General features: G+C 46.3%; 1 protein-coding gene across 1 annotated transcript in view; it reads left to right on the top strand.

Annotated features, from left to right (window-relative positions):
* wdfy3 (WD repeat and FYVE domain containing 3) overlaps positions 1–24525 on the top strand; it is a 185836-nt gene that overhangs the window by 126600 nt on the left and 34711 nt on the right. Inside the window, 6 exon segments of the mRNA XM_079517855.1 lie at positions 57–286; positions 2337–2446; positions 16450–16632; positions 19789–19946; positions 21368–21445; positions 22507–22737. Of these exon segments, the coding sequence (XP_079373981.1) occupies positions 57–286; positions 2337–2446; positions 16450–16632; positions 19789–19946; positions 21368–21445; positions 22507–22737 (990 nt within the window).

The following is a 24525-nucleotide window of genomic DNA, read 5'->3' as shown; positions in this document are numbered from 1 at the left end:
CTCCCTGGACTCCATCTACCACTGTCTGAACCTCTCTCTCTCTCTCTCCCCCCCAGTCTAAGCGGCGCTCCCAGGGTCTCTCTCTGGACTCCATCTACCACTGTCTGAACCGCACCGTGCTGTACCAGCTGTGTCGGCCGCACAAGACGGTGGCGCAGCAGGTGGCGCTGTTGGACGCGCTGCGGGTGCTCACGGTGAACCGCAACCTGGTGCTGGGCCCCGGGAACCACGACCAGGACTTTGTGGCCTGCCTGGCGCACTGCTTCATCTGCCTGCACAGCGGAAGGTAAGGACCCCCCTGGCCCACAGTGCCAGTGGTTGGCGCTGTGTTTCCTCCTCCGTGTCATCAGTGCCCATACCCGAGGCGGGGTTGGCGCCTTTCTGTGTGGAGTTGGCATGTTCTCCCCGTGTCCCCTAGGGTAGGTACCCTCACATGTTCTCCCCGTGTCGCCTAGGGTAGGAACCCTCACATGTTCTCCCCGTGTCCCCTAGGGTAGGTACCCTCACATGTTCTCCCCGTGTTGCCTAGGGTAGGAACCCTCACATGTTCTCCCCGTGTCCCCTAGGGTAGGTACCCTCACATGTTCTCCCCGTGTCCCCCTAGGGTAGGTACCCTCACATGTTCTCCCCGTGTCCCCTAGGGTAGGTACCCTCACAAAAAACATGCAGTAATCCTGGTCTCTAAACTGCCTCCCCCTGGCCAGCCTGATGGAGGGGAAAGGAACTGGTTGGAATAACGTGTTCCTTCCACGCGCTACGTCCAACCAGGGAAACTCCCCCCTGTCAGGTTTAAAGGAGCAACTTGGACACTCATGCATGGAGGAAGCATGAGTTCAAGTCCGTTGCTCTCCCCATGTCCCCCATATATGGGGACTAGGTTGGCGGAGGGTGTGTAGAGCCCAGGATCACATTAGATAATTGACACAGGGATGAAAAATGGGTTACAAAATTGTGGGATAAAAAAATAAAATAAAAAAATAATAATGGGCCTTGATATGAAAAGGGTTGAACACTGATTGTCTCCACCAGGCCGAAGGCATGGGGAGAGAGTATGTTTTGCACTCCGTCCGTGTGTGTGTGTGTCCGTCCGTGTGTCCGTCCGTCCGTCCTTCCGTCCGTCTGTTACCAGCTAATCTCCGGCACCGTTAACCTGGTCGATGCCAAACTTTGCACACACACTCCCTGGATGCCAACGATGAACCTCTGCCCCGCATTTTCCAGAACGGCCTGTTATAGCGCCACCATGAGGCAGCTTTTCACATTTTTTACCTAAAACTGCACCGATCTGCGTGAAACGTTGCATGCACACTCCCTAGAGGCCAAGGACAAACCTTTGACCTGCATTTTCCGCATCTGCCTTTTATAGCGCCACCAGGAGGCCGACTTTTGTAAAACACATTTTTTTATATTACTCCTCCAGATTCTGTCCAAAAATCTCACAAATCGTTACACAGTATCTCTATGGTCATGTGCGCAAGTCGGATCTGTCCGATATTTCATATTCCATCCTAATTGGCTATAATTGGTTTTCACAGTTTGCAAGATTGCCCCGTTTTGAACAAAAGCCTCAAATCATGAACGCAGCATGCAATTTACGTGAAATCTTTCACACATTTTCTTACTAGGCTGAGGAATATATCCCACCCTTTTCACATTGGCCTGTTATAGCGCCACCAACAGGTTGATTTTTGCAAAACACATTTTTGGAACAAAATGCCTCAAGTCATCCAATTGCCATCAAAGGCAAACATGTTTATATTACTCCTAAACATTTTGCCAAACATCTCACACAGTCCTATCCTCCTGGTGGAGACCTGTGCCTTTTTCTAGTTTAACACTGATTTAACACTGATTTAACCCATTGAGACCTGAGACCAATTCTACGAAATGTCTTCTAAATCACGACGGCTTTCTGAACAAAAACAACCTGTGTTTCTAATATCATGACATCATTGGTTCTAAAACTATTTCATGTCAAGGACGCCCAGAATTATATGTATTTGAACAGAAGCTAGATTTGCACACCTTTTCATGATTTGTCTAAAATGGTAAACACAATAGTATAGTGTTTAAAACAACGGTTAATGTTGTTGCTAAAAGCTAAGGTGACACAGATGTGTTCCAGGTCTTAAAGTCTTACTGTTACTTGATTACAATTTTGAGGCACTTTTACTTTTCTACGTATGTATGTACATGTTTCATAGTCATCAGAAAGCTGAGCGTGTAGATTGGCTATTTTTTAAAGATTTGGACAAATAAAACTTTGATTGTTTTGTGTGTGTGCGTGTGTGTGTGTGTGTGTGTGTGTGTGTGTGTGTGTGTGTGTGTGTGTGCAGTAGCGTGGAGGGGTTCGGTCTGGAGGCGGAGGCTCGGATGACCACGTGGCACGTCATGATCCCCGCCGAGAACGATGCTGACCACACCCACAGCCAGGATGTTAGCGAAGGTAACACATGCACGCACGCACGCACGCACGCACGCACGCACGCACGCACGCACGCACGCACACACGCACACACGCACACTAGTCACTATATTTGTGGAGGACATCAACTTCTACAAACAAAACTTCCAGGTCGCTGCCTTCAGATCGAGCCCTACAGTATTTTGCACTGATCAAAGCAATAGTTGTGAGACTATATTGTCAGGGCAGACCCCTGGACAGTGGTCTGTGCATATTGGAGCAACAGTGCGCATGTGGGACCCCCCAAGGGATCCTGATGGGACCCCCCTGGAAGCCCTGGTGTGCCAGTGATGTGGTGTGGCCCCTGGTGTGCCAGTGATGTGGTGTGGCCCCTGGTGTGGCCCCTGGTGTGCCAGTGATGTGGTGTGGCCCCTGGTGTGCCAGTGGTGTGGTGTGGCCCCTGGTGTGGTGTGGCCCCTGGTGTTGCCCCTGGTGTGGTGTGTACCCTGGTGTGGTGTGGCCCCTGGTGTGGCGTGGCCTTTGGTGTGGCCCCTGGTGTGGCCCCTGTTGTGGTGTGGCCCCTGGTGTGGTGTGGCCCCTGGTGTGGTGTGGCCCCTGGTGTGGTGTGGCCCCTGGTGTGGCCCCTGGTGTGGTGTGGCCCCTGGTGTGGTGTGGCCCCTGGTGTGGCCCCTGGTGTGGTGTGGCCCCTGGTGTGGCCCGTGGTGTGGCCCTTGGTGTGGCCCCTGGTGTGGTGTGGCCCCTGGTGTGGTGTGGCCCCATGTTCTCATGGCAGACTCCGGAACAGTGTGTGTGACGTGTCTGGTGCACGTTGGCTCAACGGTGCGCACATGTTAACACATTCAGGATGAGAACCCCTTTTCGTGTTTTAAGCATTGTGTTATACTTATTATAGATATTGTAAAAATAGCAGATCTACAAGCGTGGCACTCGGTGCGGTATTTTACGGTATTTTGTGGAAAGACGGGAGACAATAAATTCTGAACAGAACCAGTATCTTTTACTAGGGCCTTCAAATGCAGTACTTTACTAACAGATGGAAGGAAATTGACCTTTTTACCAATAAAATAATATTAAAGAAACTGTTAACTGGTTAATATTTCTATGTGCACCGTCACATTAAAAGCGTGATTGTGTTTCCCCGGACAGCGCTGGTTGGCAGGTATCAATACACTTTTAGACTCACATGTTTGTACCAGCGTGGATGATTACATTTATTTATTGATCTCCTCTTGTCTTGATTGTTTAAACATAACGTCATGGACCGCTATGCTCCATAACAGGCTTGATAAGCCCAAAGCTTATTGATACCGGGTACTGGATAAGCCCAAAGCTTATCGATACCGGGTACTGGATAAGCCCAAAGCTTATTGATACCGGGTACTCGATAAGCCCAAATCTTATTGATACCGGGTACTCGATAAGCCCAAAGCTTATTGATACCGGGTACTCGATAAGCCCAAATCTTATTGATACCGGGTACTCAATAAGCCCAAAGCTTATTGATACCGGGTACTCGATAAGCCCAAATCTTATTGATACCGGGTACTCGATAAGCCCAAAGCTTATTGGGGTAAAAAATGAGCTAACGTTTTTATGAATGAATTTACTGTTACTGCGTGGCCCCTGTGCCATCCACAAAATGACAAGCTTGATAAGCCCAAAGCTTATTGATACCGGGTACTCGATAAGCCCAAATCTTATTGATACCGGGTACTCAATAAGCCCAAAGCTTATTGATAACGGGTACTCGATAAGCCCAAAGCTTATTGATACCGGGTACTCAATAAGCCCAAAGCTTATTGATACCGGGTACTGGATAAGCCCAAAGCTTATTGGGGTAAAAAATGAGCTAACGTTTTTATGAATGAATTTACTGTTACTGCGTGGCCCCTGTGCCATCCACAAAATGACCGGAACTACTTAATATTTCACCAAAACGAGAGCAGAACTCCCACCACAGGACTCGGGCAATCAATTAATACAGTTGCAACCACTATGTTAATGGAAACGTAAGTTAAGAAATTCTGAACTATCCCTTTAAAAGTACAAAAGTAAAGTATATTTAACTACCTAAATACGAGTACTAGTTATAGTACTAGTCATAGTACTAGTACTCATTATAATAAATAAATAAAAACTAAATAACAGTATCTCAAAACTGTATTTAAAGGACCTATAACATAAAATTCAACTTTTTCAATTTCTTTTGTGTTTTTGGGGCTCCCATATTATGTGTTTTCTTTCCCCACCAATTTTGAACAATCAGGCTTTCATATCATATAGGCGCTTTAATGGAAATTGCTCTCAGGAACAGCTCAGCTGATTTTGTCCTCATCGTGATGTCATCAATGTCACCCTAGTGACCCTACTTTGTATAATTCCTCCTCTTCAGTTCCAAATTTGCATTTCTACTTTGTTTACAATGTCCACCATTGTTGATTTTCCAAGCTGGCATGGAATGGAAACAAGCCTGTGTTTATCTAGCGTCAGTATTATAATGACTCAAATATTAAATAATCTGCATAATAGCACCCCCACCACCTCAGGACATTGTGGTACTGCAGCTAAAACTGCTTTCAAAGTCCAGAAAGAAATGACAAGGACTGGTTATATCAGAGGCTCAAACCATTATAAATAACTTTGAGGGACATAGACAATATGATATTAAATATTAAAAGCAGTTATAAAATGCATGTTATTTGCGCTTTAAGTCCAATAGTTGAGTCAATGTAGTTGCATGGTGGTAGTAATTATGATGATGATAATCTTTATTTATTTCATGACATGGAGATGCAGCTCAAAGTGCTTCACAGGGCAGAAAGGAGTTGCATGGTGTAGTTGCATGGTGGTAGTAATTATGATGATGATGATCTTTATTTATTTCATGACATGGAGATGCAGCTCAAAGTGCTTCACAGGGTGGTAGTAATTATGATGATGATGATCTTTATTTATTTCATGACATGGAGATGCAGCTCAAAGTGCTTCACAGGGCAGAAAGGAGAAAAACAAGACAAATACGTCAAATAAAAGAAGTTTTAAATCTAAACGGGATTAAAGACAATAAAACAAGAGCAAGGAGCATAAAACCGTCAGCAAGTGCAGAACACAGGGCTTAAAGTTCTCAGTCCTGTTTTAAGAACCTTAAGTTCTCAGTCCTGTTTAACAGAACACAGGGCTTAAAGTTCTCAGTCCTGTTTTAAGAACCTTAAGTTCTCAGTCCTGTTTAACAGAACACAGGGCTTAAAGTTCTCAGTCCTGTTTTAAGCATGATGTTATACTTTAGCTATTGAAAAATAGCAGATCTACAAGCTCGTAGCGCTTTTTTTGAATTATGTTTTTGAAAAATCGTGAAAATGTGTCGCAAATTTTTTCAGAGCAAAAGTTTTTAACTCAAATCTTTGCTTCTGAGGGGTCCCTGGAACAACATATGTGACTAAATTTGACTGAGGGACTGCCATTGGATTTTTTTGAATTTTCGCAGGGAATCATAGCTTCAAATTGACATATTGGTTGTTCAGTTTGACCCACCAGTTTTGGAGATATGGCTTATAGAGTAATGTCTTGCAGAAAACAGCGAGTTGAGAAAACAGGCTTGAAAGGTTCACTTCTGTGGTCTCTAACATTACACCTATAGCTACATGTTTAAGCATTTATTTCATATTTACATGTCGATTTCAGCTCTGACACTTATTTCAGACATGCTCTAGTATGTGAAGATTCTGCCTGTGCTATAAACTCATTTTGGGGAAAAAGAAAAAAAAATGTTTTTCTCCTCTGGTGAAAAGCTGGAATTTGCATGATGGCAGTCTCTCAGTCAAATCTGGTCACATATGTTCAGAATGGGGTCGGAGGCCAAATACATATCATTTTTAGGGGCCTTGATATGAAATATTGAGCACCACTGAAACATGGGTACTTCAGAAAACTGGAGGATTTAGACGAGACTTTTTTTTAAATTTCGACGTCGGGCCTAAATGGGTTAATGAGATCAGTGCAGATTTGCAAAAATAAATTACATTTTCAGTCTTGGGATTTTTTTCTGGCTTTAATCCCTGAGAACAATGAGTACATGAATAAGAACCCCAGAGGGTTTAATCCCTGAGAACAATGAGTACATGAATAAGAACCCCAGAGGGTTCAGAAGCGCCTGAAAGGTACCTATAGATGTCAGCGAGGAACAGACCAACAGAACTGGACTGTAGCTAAAGCTCAGTTTCTGTAGACCAGAGCTCCGCTCAACACGTTGTGGCTGCTGTTCCTATTGGAGAGCTTCCAGCCGGCGGGCAGACGCACGGAAACCTTCATACCCGTGAAGATACGCATGGTGAATACGTGAGAGATGTATTCCACCTGCCCAGGATTACTGGACCCACAGACGTGAAAGAGACTCGTCTGTGCAATGAGGATCTGAATGCACTGCTTCTCTGATGAGGCTGGTGCGACGTACGCTGCAGAGAACCTGAACTGGTAGACTCCACCGGTCGGTACTGTGTAGACACCTTTTGGAGAGAAAACAAACACATAATGAATTGCATTTTTATGAATTGCATTTTTATAGTGCATTGCATTTGTGAATTGCATTTTTAAAGTTCTCAAAGCGCTTTACAATGGTGCATTCGTTCATACATTGGGAGGTGAAGCGGCGAACAGTCGACGCCAGCGTCCTCACTATCCCACATTCACACACCGACGGTGGCGAGCTCACACTGACCGACTCACTGGAGGCAGTGTGGGGTTCAGTGTCTTGCCCAAGGACACTTCGACATGTAGACAGGAGGAGTCGGGATTCAAACCGCCGACCCAGGGATCATTGGACGACCTGCTCTACCTCCTGAGCCACAGCCACCCTACACACACACACACATTGGACCCTATGCACACTGTGTGAATAATTGTGGCGATTTTGTCGACTATGACGAAAAATCTTCGCCGAAAAAGATCAGATTTGAGAAACTAGAGCGTTGCCCGTGGGGCCTCTACAGCGGTAACGGGCACTGGCCTACTTGGAACGATGCAAGTTGGAAATGCATGCCCCGCCCAGATATTATGTCTGTGTCCCTTTTATGCCCATATATGGAGTTTTTTGTCAGGCATGCCCACATATGGAGTCTATGCAGACGTCAGAATGATGTCATAAGCAGGCCAGCTCCAAATATGGACCCTAGACAGGGGCCCTGTCCAGAGCCCGGGCTGCCGGGGCGGTTCTGGACAACAGTGGGTCCGACCGACTCGACACCGGCCACTGCACCCCCGGTGGTGGTGTGGAACGCGTGTGTAGAATTTGAAGTGGGCGGGGCGAACGGTTCTCGAGTTACGTGGATTACACACAGACAGACATACGTACAGAGACTCGGTGCATTTATTTTAAGTAATGTGGTTGTGCTCGGGTATCACTCTGAAAACAGCCCACCTACAAGCTCACAACGTGCCACGCTGGTGAGAGCTAATCATTTATTCTGTAACGTTCATTGGAATGACTTAACCCATTCTGGGCGGGAACCCCTTTTGGTGTTAGCATTATGTTGTGCTTTAGCTATTGGAAAAATAGCAGATCTACAAGCTCATAGCGCGCCACCGAGTGGCGCGCTACGAGCTCGTAGGTCTGCTATTTTTGAAAAATCGAAGAACGACTGACATAGAAACATAGCTTTTTCAGAAAACTGTCAGGATGTAGAAGACATTTTTAGAATCTGATCTCGGGTCAAAAGGACCTAATCACCACCTACCTGTCGATGGATTGTAATCTGATCTCGGGTCAAAAGGACCTAATCACCACCTACCTGTCGATGGATTGTAATCTGATCTCGGGTCAAAAGGACCTAATCACCACCTACCTGTCGATGGATTGTAATCTGATCTCGGGTCAAAAGGACCTAATCACCACCTACCTGTCGATGGATTGTAATCTGATCTCGGGTCAAAAGGACCTAATCACCACCTACCTGTCGATGGATTGTAATCTGATCTCGGGTCAAAAGGACCTAATCACCACCTACCTGTCGATGGATTGTAATCTGATCTCAGGTCAAAAGGACCTAATCACCACCTACCTGTCGATGGATTGTAATCTGATCTCGGGTCAAAAGGACCTAATCACCACCTACCTGTCGATGGATTGTAATCTGATCTCAGGTCAAAAGGACCTAATCACCACCTACCTGTCGATGGATTGTAATCTGATCTCAGGTCAAAAGGACCTAATCACCACCTACCTGTCGATGGATTGTAATCTGATCTCAGGTCAAAAGGACCTAATCACCACCTACCTGTCGATGGATTGTAATCTGATCTCGGGTCAAAAGGACCTAATCACCACCTACCTGTCGATGGATTGTAATCGCTGCCGACGTCAATGAGCTCTCTGTCATAGAGCACCGTGGTGTCAGAATCAAAGGGTCCAACATCCCCAGAATTACTCAAACCAGCAGAGAAGGCACCGTTGTGGGTCACCCTCGCGTCTGTCAACAAAAGAGAAGCAAATTCTTTGTTACATTATAAACCCATACCCGGTAAATTAAAACTATTAAAGTACCACAGACGAAAAACAGTCTAAGTCCAAATGTCATTCTGACCTCGTTGTCCTGACCCCTTATCCATCATTTATACCTTATGGATGAATAGTGTGGACTTAGACTGTTTTTCTTCTGTGGCATTCATTGTACTAACAGTAAGAGGACAGGCATTCATTGTACTAACAGTAAGAGGACAGGCATTCATTGTACTAACAGTAAGAGGACAGACATTCATTGTACTAACAGTAAGAGGACAGACATTCATTGTACTAACAGTAAGAGGGACAGGCATTCATTGTACTAACAGTAAGAGGACAGGCATTCATTGTACTAACAGTAAGAGGACAGGCATTCATTGTACTAACAGTAAGAGGACAGACATTCATTGTACTAACAGTAAGAGGACAGGCATTCATTGTACTAACAGTAAGAGGACAGGCATTCATTGTACTAACAGTAAGAGGACAGGTATTCATTGTACTAACAGTAAGAGGACAGGCATTCATTGTACTAACAGTAAGAGGACAGACATTCATTGTACTAACAGTAAGAGGACAGACATTCATTGTACTAACAGTAAGAGGACAGGCATTCATTGTACTAACAGTAAGAGGACAGGCATTCATTGTACTAACAGTAAGAGGACAGGCATTCATTGTACTAACAGTAAGAGGACAGGCATTCATTGTACTAACAGTAAGAGGACAGGTATTCATTGTACTAACAGTAAGAGGACAGGCATTCATTGTACTAACAGTAAGAGGACAGGCATTCATTGTACTAACAGTAAGAGGACAGGCATTCATTGTACTAACCGTAAGAGGACAGGCATTCATTGTACTAACAGTAAGAGGACAGGCATTCATTGTACTAACAGTAAGAGGACAGGCATTCATTGTACTAACAGTAAGAGGACAGGCATTCATTGTACTAACAGTAAGAGGGACAGACATTCATTGTACTAACAGTAAGAGGACAGGCATTCATTGTACTAACAGTAAGAGGGACAGACATTCATTGTACTAACAGTAAGAGGGACAGGCATTCATTTCATTGTACTAACAGTAAGAGGACAGGCATTCATTGTACTAACAGTAAGAGGACAGGCATTCATTGTACTAACAGTAAGAGGACAGGCATTCATTGTACTAACAGTAAGAGGGACAGGCATTCATTGTACTAACAGTAAGAGGGACAGGCATTCATTGTACTAACAGTAAGAGGACAGGCATTCATTGTACTAACAGTAAGAGGACAGGCATTCATTGTACTAACAGTAAGAGGGACAGACATTCATTGTACTAACAGTAAGAGGACAGGCATTCATTGTACTAACAGTAAGAGGGACAGGCATTCATTGTACTAACAGTAAGAGGACAGGTATTCATTGTACTAACAGTAAGAGGACAGGTATTCATTGTACTAACAGTAAGAGGACAGACATTCATTGTACTAACAGTAAGAGGGACAGGCATTCATTGTACTAACAGTAAGAGGACAGGCATTCATTGTACTAACAGTAAGAGGACAGGCATTCATTGTACTAACAGTAAGAGGGACAGACATTCATTGTACTAACAGTAAGAGGACAGGCATTCATTGTACTAACAGTAAGAGGGACAGGCATTCATTGTACTAACAGTAAGAGGACAGGTATTCATTGTACTAACAGTAAGAGGACAGACATTCATTGTACTAACAGTAAGAGGGACAGGCATTCATTGTACTAACAGTAAGAGGACAGGTATTCATTGTACTAACAGTAAGAGGACAGACATTCATTGTACTAACAGTAAGAGGACAGGCATTCATTGTACTAACAGTAAGAGGACAGGCATTCATTGTACTAACAGTAAGAGGACAGACATTCATTGTACTAACAGTAAGAGGACAGGCATTCATTGTACTAACAGTAAGAGGACAGGCATTCATTGTACTAACAGTAAGAGGACAGGCATTCTGAGGTACAGGACGGAGTCAGACTGTTGTAATAGTCCAATATATGTGACTACATTTGACTGAGGGACTGCCATTGGATTTTTTTGAATATTCGTTTCATGTCATGTGAAAGCAGGGAATCATAGCTTCAAATTGACATATTGGTTGTTCAGTTTGACCCACCAGTTTTGGAGATATGGCTTATAGAGTAATGTCTTGCAGAGAAACAGCGAGTTGAGAAAACAGGCTTGAAAGGTTCACTTCTGTGGTCTCTAACATTACACCTAGCTACATGTTTAAGCATTTATTTCATATTTACATGTATTCTGTGGACTCTAACATTACACCTAGCTACATGTTTAAGCATTTATTTCATATTTGACATGTCTTCTGTGGTCTCTAACATTACACCTAGCTACATGTTTAAGCATTTATTTCATATTTACATGTCTTCTGTGGTCTCTAACATTACACCTAGCTACATGCATTTATTTCATATTTACATGTCGATTTCAGCTCTGACACTTATTTCAGACATGCTCTAGTATGTGAAGAGTCTGCCTCATTTTGAGAAAAAGAAAAAAAACAAAACAAAAAAAAACGTTTTTCTTCTGGAAGCTGGAATTTGCGCGTTGGCAGGCTCTCAGTCAAATCTGGTCACATATTAGGAAAAAAATGAAAAATGTAGACATTATTTTACCTTGTAAGAAAAGGCTGGAGAAGGTCAACATATCTTGTAGTTGGTTCATACTGGCCGTGAGGCTCATCGATTCTGCCATGGACCGCTGAGCACGCTGGGCTGAAATAAACGCAGCATTGGTAACGATTCACTCAACTCACCATACGATTCGTATCACGTTATGAGGTTCACGATACAATTTTTCACGATTAAACAAAAAATATTTTCCAGAAAATTACAGTTTTTATTTTATTTTATATAATTTATCTTCCCACCCGAGCCACCCGAGCCCGAACTACATTGCAAAAGAAGTAGCATTACTTTTGACAGTGCAGAAACATAATTGCCTTCCTTGATGTATTAATGAGCATCAATGACCATCACCACCTGGGCACAGTCACAGACACTACTCTACTACTGAAAGTGACTGTCTCATTTCTCTCCAAAAGCACTTGAATATGATGGATTATGACTAAAGCTCACATTTCACAACCCCCCCCCCCCCCCCCCCCCCCCCACATTATGGGCAGGAACCCCTTTCGGTGTTTTAAGCATTATGTTATGCTTTAGCTGTTGAAAAATAGCAGATCTACAAGCTCATAGCGCGCCACCGAGTGCCACGCTATGAGCTTGTAGGTCTGCTATTTTTGAAAAATTGACATGAAAATGTTTGAGAACGACCGACTCAGAAAACTGTCATACTTTACCAACCATTGGCTTCTTCCTCCATGTGCCTCAGCCTCTCTCTCTGTTCCACCACCATGCTTCCCAGCTTCTTCACTTGGCTCCATATATCGGGTGTTGAGGGGTTACCTGGTCCACCAGGTAGCGTTGAGGGGTTACCTGGTCCACCAGGTAGTGATCCTGTGTCTCCCTGAGCAGCCCAAGGCCCGGACAGGCAGAGCAGGAAAACCATCAATGCCCCAAGACTCTCCATTCTGAATATCGGTGACCTAACTAATATCGCAAAAGCAGCGTAGCTTTTATACTCCCCCATCTCATAAACGGACATTCAACATCATCATTGGACATTGTACCCAGTGGACAGTTAGTGCTGCGTGACAGATGACATCGCATAGATACCAGGAACATCTGAGAAGAAGTACAGATTGTTTCCTGGTGCTGTTCCTCACTGTGTGTGTGTGTGTGTGTGTGTGTGTGTGTGTGTGTGTGTGTGTGTGTGTGTGTGTGTGTGTGTGTGTGTGTGTGTGTGTGTGTGTGTGTGTGTGTGTGTGTGTGTGTGTGTGTGTGTGTGTGTGTGTGTGTGTGTGTGCGCGATATTGTCTGACACTCATTACCGAAATACAATGACGTCCTTATTGCCTTATTGCTTGTGCCTCCCTATGTCATCTTTTTATGTTATGTCATAAGCAGGAACTGGGGATGTCAATGAAGGACCGGGAAGTCTGGCGTGATATTGTGAAATCCTCGATTGCGGTGTGTGTGTGTGTGTGTGTGTGTGCGCACACGCGTCTGCGAGATGGTGGGGGTGAAGGTCTGAATTGTGCTGCAATCAATGGGATTTCCTGTTAAACATCTCATGGGTTGTACAGTGCTCTTATCTCCTCTACGATGGGAGGCCAACGTGGGGTTAAGTTGAGCAAGGAATGGTGGGGAAACCATCTTATCTACTGTAGGTCCAATGTTTCCTGTTCTCGACTGCTCCTATGTGTCTTATTCAGTTTAATGTGACTCATAGGATTCATTACACTACAGGGCTACGGTCACTATAGGTCACTATAAGGTCACTACAGGGCTAAGCTCACTATGGATTATTCTCAGAATTAAATACTACAACAGTAGTACAGTTCTTGGCTTCTCGGTGCCTTGGTGTCCCGTGGTGAACAGATTGAACAGATTCAATAGGCCCGTGGTGAACAGATTGAACAGATTCAATAGGCCCGTGGTGAACAGATTGAACAGATTCAATAGGCCCGTGGTGAACAGATTCAATAGGCCCGTGGTGAACAGATTGAACAGATTCAATAGGCCCGTGGTGAACAGATTGAACAGATTCAATAGGCCCGTGGTGAACAGATTGAACAGATTCAATAGGCCCGTGGTGAACAGATTGAACAGATTCAATAGGCCCATGGTGAACAGATTGAACAGATTCAATAGGCCCGTGGTGAACAGATTGAACAGATTCAATAGGCCCGTGGTGAACAGATTGAACAGATTCAATAGGCCCGTGGTGAACAGATTCAATAGGCCCGTGGTGAACAGATTGAACAGATTCAATAGGCCCGTGGTGAACAGATTGAACAGATTCAATAGGCCCATGGTGAACAGATTGAACAGATTCAATAGGCCCGTGGTGAACAGATTGAACAGATTCAATAGGCCCGTGGTGAACAGATTCAATAGGCCCATGGTGAACAGATTGAACAGATTCAATAGGCCCGTGGTGAACAGATTCAATAGGCCCGTGGTGAACAGATTGAACAGATTCAATAGGCCCGTGGTGAACAGATTGAACAGATTCAATAGGCCCGTGGTGAACAGATTGAACAGATTCAATAGGCCCGTGGTGAACAGATTGAACAGATTCAATAGGCCCGTGGTGAACAGATTGAACAGATTCAATAGGCCAGTGGTGAACAGATTGAACAGATTCAATAGGCCAGTGGTGAACAGATTGAACAGATTCAATAGGCCCATGGTGAACAGATTGAACAGATTCAATAGGCCCGTGGTGAACAGATTGAACAGATTCAATAGGCCCATGGTGAACAGATTGAACAGATTCAATAGGCCCGTGGTGAACAGATTGAACAGATTCAATAGGCCCGTGGTGAACAGATTGAACAGATTCAATAGGCCCATGGTGAACAGATTGAACAGATTCAATAGGCCCATGGTGAACAGATTGAACAGATTCAATAGGCCCATGGTGAACAGATTGAACAGATTCAATAGGCCCGTGGTGAACAGATTGAACAGATTCAATAGGCCCATGGTGAACAGATTGAACAGATTCAATAGGCCCGTGGTGAACAGATTGAACAGATTCAATAGGCCCGTGGTGAACAGATTGAACAGATTCAATAGGCCCATGGTGAACAGATTGAACAGATTCAATAGGCCCATGGTGAACAGATTGAACAGATTCAATAGGCCCGTGGTGAACAGATTGAACAGATTCAATAGGCCCGTGGTGAACAGATTGAACAGATTCAATAGGCCCGTGGTGAACAGATTGAACAGATTCAATAGGCCCATGGTGAACAGATTGAACAGATTCAATAGGCCCATGGTGAACAGATTGAACAGATTCAATAGGCCCGTGGTGAACAGATTGAACAGATTCAATAGGCCCGTGGTGAACAGATTGAACAGATTCAATAGGCCCGTGGTGAACAGATTGAACAGATTCAATAGGCCCGTGGTGAACAGATTGAACAGATTCAATAGGCCCGTGGTGAACAGATTGAACAGATTCAATAGGCCCATGGTGAACAGATTGAACAGATTCAATAGGCCCGTGGTGAACAGATTGAACAGATTCAATAGGCCCATGGTGAACAGATTGAACAGATTCAATAGGCCCGTGGTGAACAGATTGAACAGATTCAATAGGCCCGTGGTGAACAGATTGAACAGATTCAATAGGCCCGTGGTGAACAGATTGAACAGATTCAATAGGCCCATGGTGAACAGATTGAACAGATTCAATAGGCCCATGGTGAACAGATTGAACAGATTCAATAGGCCCGTGGTGAACAGATTGAACAGATTCAATAGGCCCGTGGTGAACAGATTGAACAGATTCAATAGGCCCGTGGTGAACAGATTGAACAGATTCAATAGGCCCGTGGTGAACAGATTGAACAGATTCAATAGGCCCGTGGTGAACAGATTGAACAGATTCAATAGGCCCATGGTGAACAGATTGAACAGATTCAATAGGCCCGTGGTGAACAGATTGAACAGATTCAATAGGCCCGTGGTGAACAGATTGAACAGATTCAATAGGCCCGTGGTGAACAGATTGAACAGATTCAATAGGCCCGTGGTGAACAGATTGAACAGATTCAATAGGCCCGTGGTGAACAGATTGAACAGATTCAATAGGCCCGTGGTGAACAGATTGAACAGATTCAATAGGCCCGTGGTGAACAGATTGAACAGATTCAATAGGCCCGTGGTGAACAGATTGAACAGATTCAATAGGCCCGTGGTGAACAGATTCAATAGGCCTGTGGTGAACAGATTGAACAGATTCAATAGGCCCGTGGTGAACAGATTGAACAGATTCAATAGGCCCGTGGTGAACAGATTGAACAGATTCAATAGGCCCGTGGTGAACAGATTGAACAGATGAACACTGAACCATTGATAGACTAAGGAAATAATTGAATAATACATACATTTATATATAAAAAAAAGGACAACACAATCATCACCAGCACCAAATCATTACAGTGAAGAGTAGACCTATGCATACTCCACTCCAAGGCGGCAACCGCCCCACCTCCAGGTGCCCCCCCCCCCCATCTGGTTATCACAAGGTCACCGTGTGTATGAAAAATTTAAATGAAGTACAGTACTTCAGTACATGACCGTGTGCTTAGTTTCTTCCCACCACTCAGAGATACGTACAAAGGTCAGGAGGAGTTAAGGAGAGGAACTATCTCTCTGAGGTGTGTGTGTGTGTGTGTGTGTGTGTGTGTGTGTGTGTGTGTGTGTGTGTGTGTGTGTGTGTGTGCGTGTGCGCGTGTGTTTTTTCTTCTTTTTTCGGGGAACGGAAAAGCTGATGTTTCCCTTTTTAAGCCTGACTTATCTACACAGGAAAATATTCGTGTTTAAATATTAACGTGTGTGTCTGTGTGTGCGTGTGTGTGTGTGTCTGTGTGTGCGTGCGTGTGCGTGTGTGCGTGCGCCCCCCTCAGGGCGCCAGCTCCTGCTGAAGGCCGTGAACCGGGTGTGGACGGAGCTGATGCACAGTAAGCGCCAGATGCTGGAGGACATCTTCAAGGTGTCTCTGCCCACCAACGACAGAGGACACGTGGACATCGCCACGGCCCGGCCCGCCCTGGAGGAGCCCGCCATCAAGAGCTGGCAGAACCACCTGGGTGAGGAATGGATGCACGTCGACGTAGTAGTAGGGCGTGTTTGTTAGTACAGTGTAGGGCTTTAAGCAACTAGTCGACTAGTAAATCCACTAGTTGACCTTGTTTGTACTAGTTGATAAGACATTTTTTTTGTTTTTTTGGCCTCAAGATCAGCTAGAATGCTACAGTAGATTATAGTCACCAATGTACACAGTTTTTAAATGTACAAATACTAGAATTTCGCGGGCCTTCGGCCCGCTCATCCCAGAGTTGCGTTGCCCCGCGTTGCGATACAGAAGTCCCCAGATACAGAAGTCCACAGTGACACGCGTTGTATGTAGCTGTTTTGTGCTGCAGCGCTTGCGCGCGCGCGCGTGTAGTGTTGTTGTTGTTATCCATATATGCGCCTCGGTTCGTCCTGATTGTACGACGTCAGGTGTCGACACGGTCGTGTTTGCATTATTGTAACTGTGTATGTAATCGCGGTGCTCTCCGTCCAAGTTAGAATCAGTGTAGAACCTGTGTTGTTGTTGTTCTTCTTCTACGTTTGGTTTCCGGCAGGCTGTACACTGTGTGTGTGTGCACGCGTGTGTGTGTGTGTGTACTGTGTAACTTCCGGTAGTGTTTCCGGAAGTGTGAAAGGTATCACGAAAAACACGTGGGTCACGTCAGTGGCGGCTGGTGACTTTTGTCCTAGAGAGGGCGCTATGAAAATATCAAGAAAACATGCACTATAGGTATCATCACATTCAATGGAAGGCTTTTAAAAATACAAAATAAACATGGCATTGCCAAACATGGCTAATTTCACTGCATTTTCCATGTAGATTGAGGCTACAGTTTTTTTTTTGTCATTGTCTTGTTGTTCCATTATGAAAATGAATTATTATCTTTACCTGGCTCCATGTGGCTCATCATTCATGTTTTTCTAGCGTCTGTGTTGACTGTGTGTTAAACTATATGTCAAACTGTGTTGTGATGTTTATGCTGCCCCCAAGTGGTTTGTGGTGTGAATAACATTGATCGCACACATTTTTCGACCCAGTGGCTTTCTATCGTTTGTATTGAAGTCTGAATCATAGCCACGTTGACAACGTTTGTAATAAACCAACCCGTTTGTAAATCCGTCAAGATTTGAGCGAGTTATGACTGTTTCTGTTTGAGCTGCCATTGAACATACTGTACTGTAGCCCCGAAGTAAGATGGCTGCCGGGTGAACGACGTCAGAAACTCCGCCTTGAGCCATCTAGTGTTTGTATATATCTATGCTCCAGATGAACGCGCAGCAACATGTGACACTCAGTAACCAATCAGAAACGTCACACAACGTAAACAACATGTGACATTTCATGGCAGCAGAATACAACGTGGCAGCATAATACAACTTGTAATCACTGCCTTTGGTTAGTGGTTCCTTATATTATATAATATTGACGTTTCTAGATTGCTAATTTTAAATAAATTACAGGCTGCAGATGTCATTTCTCCGTCATTCTTATTCACGTTTTATTCAGGGGTTGTGCATGGTGGTGCGGCGCACCAGCGCCCCCTATGGACCGGCCGCCACTGGGTCACGTGGTGGGGTTGTGAGCCATTGGGAAGGGGTGATGTAGTGTTGCCAGGTCCACGTATTGTAAGCGAGTGGTAGTGTGTGTAAGTATAGGCTGTAGGCTGTAGGAAGTCAGGGTTTGCGGTGTTGTTTACATAGTGGCATCAATGTTGGCGGTGCAGCCAATGAAAAGAGGGGAATCACGGGATGCATTGTTGCCAGGTCCGCGAATTGTAAGCGAGTTGTAAGTAGCGTGTTGAATGGCATTTTTTCTGGGCTTGTTTTAATAGACCTGGCAACATGTGAGTGTGTGCGTGCGGGGGTGTGGGTGCTTGGGGAGATATTGTTTGTTGTGAAGAGATACAATGCCGGCGTGGGTGTGGAAGGGAGGCAACGTTGGTGTCAGTGCAATGAGTGATGTTCCGCGGTTGGTGTTGAGGGGCGGCGTTCGGCGCGATATGAGGAGATAGCGGCCGAACGACGCGGAGGGTAAGTGTGTGACGTGACTGCCGTGTGAGTGTAGTGTGTTGCAGTGTGTCAGTGACGTGTCAGTGATGTATGCAGTGTGTGACTTTGGGTCCCTTTTCCTGGGTTGGGTACAACTTCTCACTTGTATATATAGATATATTTTTAAAAAAGGTTTGTTTTTTACATAATTGGTAGTTAAAAAACTAGTCGACCAGTCAAGGACCCCCAAAATGACACTCAATAGCCTGCGGACCCCCAATGGAAAACATATGCCAGGGACCCCCCATAAGAGAAGATATATGCCAGGGACCCCCCATAAGAGAAGATATATGCCAGGGACCCCCCATAAGAGAAGATATATGCCAGGGACCCCCCATAAGAGAAGATATATGCCAGGGACCCCCCATAAGAGAAGATTTTTACGACTCTAGCCGAGATTCTCAACCATTTTAATTTCAAGGACCTCCATTTAAGGGCATTTCTTTCTCTATGACCCCATTTTATATTGAAAAATCAATGTTAATTTAACTCTTGAGAGTCTACGAATGGAACCAAATGGACCCTAATGGGTCAGAGTTACAGACCCATGTCCATTTGGTTCCAAACTATCATTTAGCTGGGGACCCCCTGGAACTCCCTCAAGGACCCCTGGGGGTCCCCTGACCCCACTTTGGTTACCACTGTGTTAGTACGCCGTTTCCCAAAGAACAGTGGGTCGGAGCAGGGACCCGTTTGTGGGACGCCATTTATAGTTATTTGAAAAGATCTTCCCAAAAATACAATGACAAATATTCACAGTTCTTCAACATTTTTCTAAAGAATTTCATATAATAAAATGAAACGGATTAAAAGGAATTACACAAATGTAACTTTTAAGAAAAGGCGGCCGGGATGACTTGTTTATTTTTCAATCACAGTTCCTATATGAGGAGATCTAAAATCCCCCCTATGGGGATTACAATGCAAATACAAAGTACATGAACCCGTGGATTTGCGCCCTCTACCGATATTGACGCCAGACTTCGGTGCTCTATAGGCACCGTTATATCTGTTAATTGTAAAGTTTGAGTCTTGTTTTATCCCCTCCAGTTGTTTTGTATGTACAAAATATATTTCTCTCTCTCTCTCTCTCTCTCCCCCCCGCCGCCCACCCTGACCAGTCCATGAGAAGAAGTCCATTAGCCGTGGGGAGGCGGTGGTCCCGGCCACCCAGTCCAAGCTGTCCAGGGTCAGCAGTGGCTTCGGCCTCTCCAAGCTGACCGGGGTCCGGAGGAGCAAGAAGGATAACAGCCTCAATAAGAACAACCTGTCAGCACAGGTATGCACACACACACACACACACACACACACACACACACACACACACACGGACGCATTGCTGTCAGGCAGAAAACTCCTAACGCCATTTTTCCGTAAATTAACGCACTACTTGATCATACTACAGCGTGACACAAAAGCAGCAGATCTACAGTTTCGACCTTGTAGATCTGCTACTTCTGCTATTTCCATCCATCTTCAACCGCTTATCCGTAGTCTGGTCGCGGGGGCAACGGCTCCACCAGAGAGCTCTAGGCATCCCTTTCCAGAGCAACATTAGTAAACTCCCCTCCTCGGGGATCCGATCCTGAGGCGTTCCAAGGCCAGTGAGTGGATGTAATCCCTCCATATGCGCCTCGGTCTGCCCCCGGGGTCTCCTCCCAGTGGGACGTGCCTCGAGGACCTCCCTAGGGAGACGCCCGAGAGGCATCCTAACCAGATGCCCGAACCACCTAGAAGCAGCGACTCTACTCTGAGTCTCTCCCGCGTGACTGAACTTCTCACCCTATCTCTAAGGGAGATGCCAGCCACCCGGCCGCTTGTATTCGTGACCTTATTCTTTCGGTCATGACCCACACTTCATGACAATAGGTGAGAGTAGGAACGTAGATTGCTCGGTAGACAAAGAGCTTTTGCCATTTGGGAATTTGAATCTGAAAATAAAGTATGATTTCTGGATGGATATGGTTTCCATATGCTACGCCTCCTCCTACATGGATATGGATATGGTTTCCATATGCTACGCCTCCTCCTACATGGATATGGATATGGTTTCCATATGCTACGCCTCCTCCTACATGGATATGGATATGGTTTCATATGCTACGCCTCCTCCTACATGGATATGGATATGGTTTCCATATGCTACGCCTCCTCCTACATGGATATGGATATGGTTTCCATATGCTACGCCTCCTCCTACATGGATATGGATATGGTTTCCATATGCTACGCCTCCTCCTACATCGATATGGATATGGTTTCCATATGCTACGCCTCCTCCTACATGGATATGGATATGGTTTCATATGCTACGCCTCCTCCTACATGGATATGGATATGGTTTCCATGCTACGCCTCCTCCTACATGGATATGGATATGGTTTCCATATGCTACGCCTCCTCCTACATCGATATGGATATGGTTTCCATATGCTACGCCTCCTCCTACATCCAATATCTTTGCAGAAAATAGCCGGAAAAAAGGGGCGAATTGCAACACGTTATGATCTTGTGGCTCCGGTATTTTTGGACACGATCATCAATTGGGCTTCCTTGTAATTAAAACGGTTGAGAATCACTGACTTACAATAAGCTTACAGATTTTGTCTTACTATTTGTTTTTGTTTTTTTATTTATTTTTTTACATGTGTCTTAACTTCTTCTTTCTTGTAAAAATAACACGCATGCTGTGGTCACCAGGAGACGTTCCAGTGGATGTTCACCCACATCGCGGTGCTGAGGGACCTGGTGGCCATGCAGAACAAGGAGCATCACGAGGTACTGGTGACTAGCTTTCCTTTACGTTCTCTGTGTATTTAATGTCCGTCGTCAGCCACGTAATTCCCTTAACCTCATATCAGTCGGCGGCAGCAATTTCACTTCTGCATTTCCTAGTGGCCTATACATGTATAGCATCAGGCAGGAAGTATGTGGAGATGTCCATCCTGGCTGCAGTGAATGGTCCTGATGAAAGAGTCGCATCGCCCCACAATATGCCACCATACAAACGATCCTCTCCTTCCTCCTCCTCTTCCTCCTTCTTTTCCTCCTCCTCCTTTTCCTCTTCCTCCACCTCCTTTTCCCCCTCCTCTTCCTCCTTTTCCTCCTCCTCCTCTTCCTCCTCCTCATCTTCCTCCTCCTTCTCCTCCTTTTCCTCCTCCTCCTTCCTCCTTCTTTTCCTCCTCCTCCTTTTCCTCTTCCTCCACCTCCTTTTCCCCCTCCTCTTCCTCCTTTTCCTCCTCCTCCTCTTCCTCCTCCTCATCTTCCTCCTCCTTCTCCTCCTTTTCCTCCTCCTCCTTCCTCCTTCTTTTCCTCCTCCTCCTTTTCCTCTTCCTCGTCCTCCTCATCTTCCTCCTCCTTTTCCTCCTTTTCCTCCTCCTCCTCTTCCTCCTCCTCCTTTTCCTCTTCCTCCTCCCCCCCTCGTCCTCCATCTTCATCCTCCTCCTCCTCCATTTCCTCCTCCTCTTCCTCCTCCTCCTTTTCCTCTTCCTCCTCCCCCCCTCGTCCTCCTCCTCTTCCCCCCCCTCGTCCTCCTCATCTTCCTCCTCCTCCTCCTCCTTTTCCTCGTCCTCCTCCTCTTCCTCCCCCCCTCGTCCTCCTCCTCTTCCTCCTCCTCCTCCTTTTCCTCTTCCTCCTCCTCTTCCTCCTCCTCCTTTTCCTCTTCCTCCTCCTCTTCCTCTTCCTCCTCCCCCCCCCCCCTTGTCCTCCTCTTCCTCCCCCCCTTGTCCTCCTCATCTTCCTCTTCCTCCTCCTCCTCCTCCTCTTCCTCCCCCCCTCGTCCTCCTCATCTTCCTCCTCCTCCTCCTCTTCCTCCTCCTCCTCCTCCTCTCTAAACGCAGCGCCAGCACAACGCCCTGAAGTACGTGACGGAGGAGTGGGCGTCCATCGAGTACGAGCTGCTGCGTGAGCGCGGCCTGTGGGGCCCGCCCATCGGCTCCAGCCTGGACAAGTTCGTGCTGGAGATGACGGAGGGTCCGTGCCGCATGCGCAAGAAGATGGTCCGCAACGACATGTTCTACATCCACTACCCCTACGTCCCTGAACCCGAGCCCAGCTCCAACCCCACGCAGGTAATGTCCCCCAGCCGGAGCCCAGCGCCAACCCCACGCAGGTAAACCATTTAGATTTACCCCTACGTCCCTGAACCCGAGCCCAGCTCCAACCCCACGCAGGTAATGTCCCCCAGCCGGAGCCCAGCGCCAACCCCACGCAGGTATACCATTTAGATTTACTCCTACGTCCCTGAACCCGAGCCCAGCGCCAACCCCACGCAGGTAAACCATTTAGATTTACTCCTACGTCCCTGAACCCGAGCCCAGCGCCAACCCCACGCAGGTAAACCATTTAGATTTACTCCTACGTCCCGAACCCGAGCCCAGCGCCAACCCCACGCAGGTAAACCATTTAGATTTACCCCTAGGTCCCTGAACCCGAGCCCAGCGCCAACCCCACGCAGGTATACCATTTAGATTTCTACGTCCCCGAGTTTTTACTATCTTGAAAAACATTGTAAAATAGTTCAACTGGCGGTCTACAGTACATCGACACATTGTGTGCTTGTAGGCTATTTGAACTATTTTTAAATGTTTTAGAAAATAGTAAAAAAATAGGTTTATGGGTAAGGGGTGGCGCAAGATATAGCCCTCTTTTTTTAATACAATTTCATTGAGTTTTAGTCATGGTTTAGTCGCCTGCAATGCTCCAGTCTAGTTTTTGTCAACAAAATGTCGTAGGATTTTACTCAACTAAATATGCAGTTGATTTTGTCGACTACAATGTGTTTTGGCGGGCCTTGATGGCGTCGGAATGCCTGGAAATAGCAGATCGATTTGCATGTTTATAATGGGCTTTTTAATGTTATAGTTGTTTTTGTCCCCATGGAGACCACCCCGTCTAGCACGGCGTGGTCATGGGATGTCCCCATGGAGACCACCCCGTCCAGCACGGCGTGGTCATGGGATGTCTCCGTGGAGACCACCCCGTCTAGCACGGCGTGGTCATGGGATGTCTCCGTGGAGACCACCCTGTCTAGCACGGCGTGGTCATGGGATGTCTCCGTGGAGACCACCCTGTCCAGCACGGCGTGGTCATGGGATGTCTCCGTGGAGACCACCCTGTCTAGCACGGCGTGGTCATGGGATGTCTCCGTGGAGACCACCCTGTCCAGCACGGCGTGGTCATGGGATGTCTCCGTGGAGACCACCCTGTCCAGCACGGCGTGGTCATGGGATGTCTCCGTGGAGACCACCCCGTCCAGCACGGCGTGGTCATGGGATGTCTCCGTGGAGACCACCCCGTCCAGCACGGCGTGGTCATGGGATGTCTCCGTGGAGACCACCCCGTCCAGCACGGCGTGGTCATGGGATGTCTCCGTGGAGACCACCCCGTCCAGCACGGCGTGGTCATGGGATGTCTCCGTGGAGACCACCCCGTCCAGCACGGCGTGGTCATGGGATGTCTCCGTGGAGACCACCCCGTCTAGCACGGCGTGGTCATGGGATGTCCTCGTCCTGTCACTGCTGTTGAAAGACAAACCAAGCTTTGTTCTTTCATCCAATATCACGTCATCCTCTCTGTGTGCCACGGGCCCAGATTACTCTCCAAAATGATCCTCTCTGGGTGCCACGGGCCCAGACTCCTCTCCTCTCCTCTCCTCTCTCTGTGTGCGTCGGGCCCAGACTCCTCTCCAAAATGATCCTCACTCTCTCTGTGTGCCTCGGGCCAAGATTCCTCTCCTCTCTCTGTGTGCCTCGGGCCAAGATTCCTCTCCTCTCTCTGTGTGCCTCGGGCCAAGATTCCTCTCCAAAATGGTTTGGTCCTCCATTACTAGTGAAGGTGGTCCCCAAAACACACGTCAT

This window comes from Electrona antarctica, assembly GCF_951216825.1.
Source record: "Electrona antarctica genome assembly, chromosome: 13".
Lineage (NCBI taxonomy): Eukaryota > Metazoa > Chordata > Actinopteri > Myctophiformes > Myctophidae > Electrona > Electrona antarctica.
This window is presented reverse-complemented; position numbering and strand designations above follow the sequence as displayed.